The following is a 3,165-nucleotide window of genomic DNA, read 5'->3' as shown; positions in this document are numbered from 1 at the left end:
CATTATTGTTGGGTTTATTTCTGGATTTTCTTCCCTGTTGCATTGATTCTTCTGCAAATATCATCGTATCTTGATCACTGTAGCTTTACAATAATAAATCTTGAAGTTATGTTAATGTAGGCCCTCTGACTCTATCTTTTTCAAAATTGATTTTTGTTTATTAAATTGTACACGAGGTATTTCCGTTCACTCCACCCCCCCCCCGGGATTTTTTTTTTTTTTTTTTTGCTGCTCCCTCGCTTTATTCGAGCGAACGCAGCTCCACCATGACCTCCTCCTTCTCCCGCTGCAGCTCCCGCAGATGCTGCTGGTTTTGCTCCAATCTGTCCTCTAACCACTGCAGCAGAGGCCCACTCACCGCCGACATCTGGCTGCACAGATTCTTGGTGAAGACCGAGCCATTGTGGATCTTGGTCACCGAGTCCAGATGTGTGAGGCTATGGATCCGCCTGTACGCGTCCTGCTCCTCCTGACACAGGATCTTCGGCAGCTCCACCTCGGACTCCAGGCAAACTTTCCAGATGGTGACGTGAGGAACGACGTGGATGGGGATTTCGATTCTCTCATAGTCTGAGCTTTTCTGGGCTTGTACGGATTGGAAGCAAGTGTAGAGGACACGTCCGGTCTTTGTGTTCTTGTCTTCTATGAAACAGAAGAAAATAAGTCCCACGAAGCCTTGGTCCATCATTTGGTACATGGCTTGCGTGCGAACATCCACGTGTGAAGACCACACCGTTATGTGAGGGTGCGAATGGTACCAGCCGACAACTCTCATGGGACGGCCAGTGAGTTCCGCCAACCTTTCCACCTCAGTCAAGGCTGCAGACAGCTGCTCTCTACTCCCAATTTTCTTAGAAGCTAACAAATTGATTTCCAAAGTGGTTCTACAATTTTGCTTTCCTCCATGTCCTCAACGGCATGAAATGACACTTGAAATTTTTTATTTTAGCCATTATCATTGGTATAAGATGGAATCTCAGAATCATTTTGATTCACATTCTGCTGAAGACTAAGGACCTGAGTATTTTTAATTGATTCACAGCCATTAGAATTTCTTCTGTTGAGAATTCTGTTTAGCTCTGTTCCCATTTTTAGCTGGGTTATTTGGCTTGTTGCTGTCCAATTTTTTATATATATTGGATATTAGCCCTTTGTCATATGTAGGGTTAGGGAAGATCTTTTGCCCATTCTGTAGGCTGCCATTTTGTCCTACTTGCAGTGTCCTTTGCCTAACAGAAGCTTTTCAGTTTCATGAAGTCACATTCATGAACTGTTGGTGTTAATACCTCAGCTGTTGGTATTCTGTTTAGAAAGTTATCTCTTGTACAAATGCACTCAAGGCTATTCCCCACTTTCCTTTCTATTGGATTTAATATATCCAGGGTTATGTTGAGATTGTTGATCCCCTGGGACTTTACTTTTGTTTGGGGTGATAGATAGGGATCTGTTTGTATTCTTCTGCATACACATACCAAGTTAGGCCAGCAACATTTGGTGAAGATGCTTTCATTTTTCCCTTGCATGGTTTTGGCTTCTTTGTCAAAATCAGGTATCCTTAGGTATGTGAATTTCTTTCTGGGTCTTTACTTCAAGTCCATTGCTCAACCTGTCTATTTTCATGAAAATACCATGTGGCTCTTATTACTATTGTTATGAGTACAGCTTGAGATCAGGAATAGTGATACCACCAGAAGTTCTTTTATTATACAGGATTGTTGTCAATATCCTAAGTTCTTGTATTTTTCCACATGAAGCTAAGAAATGGTCTTTCATTTATTTATTTGTTTGTTTGTTTGATTGATTGATTACAATCCAGCTGTTCCCCTCCCTTCTAGTTCTCACTCCCAGAGTTCCTCATCCCGTTGCTTCTCCCCCACCAGCATTCCCTCCTCTTTGGGGCCTCCCACCTCTCCCACTGAGGCCGGACCAGGTAGTTTTCTGCCATATATGTGTCAGGGCCTGTGACCAGTTCATGTATGCTAACTGGTTGGTGGCTTAGTGTCTGGGAGCTCCCAGGGGTTCAGGTTAGTTGAGGCTGCTGGTCTTTCTATGGGGTCATCCTACTCTTCAGCTTCCTCCGTCCTTCCCCTAATTTAAACACAGGGTCCCCAACTTCAGTCCAATGGTTGGGTGTAAATATCTGTGCCTGTCTTAGTCAGCTACTGGTTGGGCCTCTCAGAGGACAACCATGCTAGGCTCCTGTCGTATGTATGTCTTTGGGATCTAAGTTACCTCACTCAGGATGATATTTTGTAGTTCCATTCATTTGCCTGCAAAATGCATGGTGCTTTCTTTATTAATAACTAATTAGTATTCTATTATGTAAATGAACCACATTTTCTGTATCCATTCTTCGTTTGAGGGACATCTAGGCTGGTTCAACATTTTGGCTATTACAAACAAGGCCTCTATGAACACAGTGGAGTCCCTATGTTATGATGGGGCATCTTTTGGGTATATGCCCAAGAATGGTATACCTGGGTCTTCGGGTGGATCTAATTCCAATTTTCTGTGGAACTGCCAGGTTAATTTCCAGAGTGGTTGTACCAGTTTGCAATCCCACCAGCAATGGAGGAGTGTTGAATAGAAGAGAAAGTAAGAGATAGCTCATTGGCACAGAGAAAAATTTTCTAAATAGAAATCCAATGGTTCAGGCTCTAAAATCAAGAACTGATAAATGGGCCTCATGAAACTGAAAAGATTCTATAAGACAAAAGGCACAGTCAATAAGACAAATCAGCAACATACAGATTGGGGGAAAAAACTTCACTAACCCCACATCTAATAGAGGGCTAATATCCAAAACATATAAAGAACCCAGGAAGGTAACTCCCAAAACAACAAATGAACCAATTAAACCAGGATACAGAGTTAAGCAGAGAGTTCAAAACAGAGGAATCTCAAATGGCGAGAAGCTGAGTTCACAGTCCTTAGTCACCAGGGAAATGCATATCAAAATGAGATTCCACCTTACATCAATCTGGTGGGCTAAGATCAAAAAACTCAGGTGACAATAGGAGGAGAAGCCCTTGGTTGTGCCAAGGATTGACCCCCTGCTTAGGGGAATGTTAGGGGAGGTAGGGAAGAAGGGGTGGGTGGACAGATGGGGAAATACCCAAAGGAAGAAGGGGAGGGGAGATAGGATAGGGGGGTTGTGTACTAGAA

At 43.0% G+C, this 3,165-nt stretch overlaps 1 protein-coding gene across 1 annotated transcript; it reads right to left on the bottom strand.

The window, feature by feature from the left end:
- Positions 1–223: 223 nt before the first annotated feature.
- On the bottom strand, positions 224–1,974 carry LOC116900949 (lys-63-specific deubiquitinase BRCC36-like). The gene is made up of 2 exons (XM_032902589.1): positions 1,908–1,974; positions 224–858 (listed from the first exon to the last, which is right to left on the bottom strand). Exons 1-2 carry the CDS (start codon positions 1,972–1,974, stop codon positions 242–244), a joined length of 684 nt encoding a protein of 227 aa, XP_032758480.1. The 3' UTR covers positions 224–241.
- Positions 1,975–3,165: the final 1,191 nt, after the last annotated feature.

Source organism: Rattus rattus, chromosome 5, assembly GCF_011064425.1.
Source record: "Rattus rattus isolate New Zealand chromosome 5, Rrattus_CSIRO_v1, whole genome shotgun sequence".
Lineage (NCBI taxonomy): Eukaryota > Metazoa > Chordata > Mammalia > Rodentia > Muridae > Rattus > Rattus rattus.
The sequence above is the reverse complement of the archived record's forward strand: the minus strand, read 5'-3'. Positions and strand labels throughout refer to the sequence as shown.

Coding starts and splice junctions, on each gene's coding strand:
- LOC116900949 (XM_032902589.1), bottom strand. CDS start 1,974: ATGAACTGGTCACAGGCCCTGACACATATATGGCAGAAAACTACCTGG. Junction 859..1,907: donor GTCCGGCCTCAGTGGGAGAG/GTGGGAGGCCCC, acceptor TCAATTTGTTAG/CTTCTAAGAAAATTGGGAGT.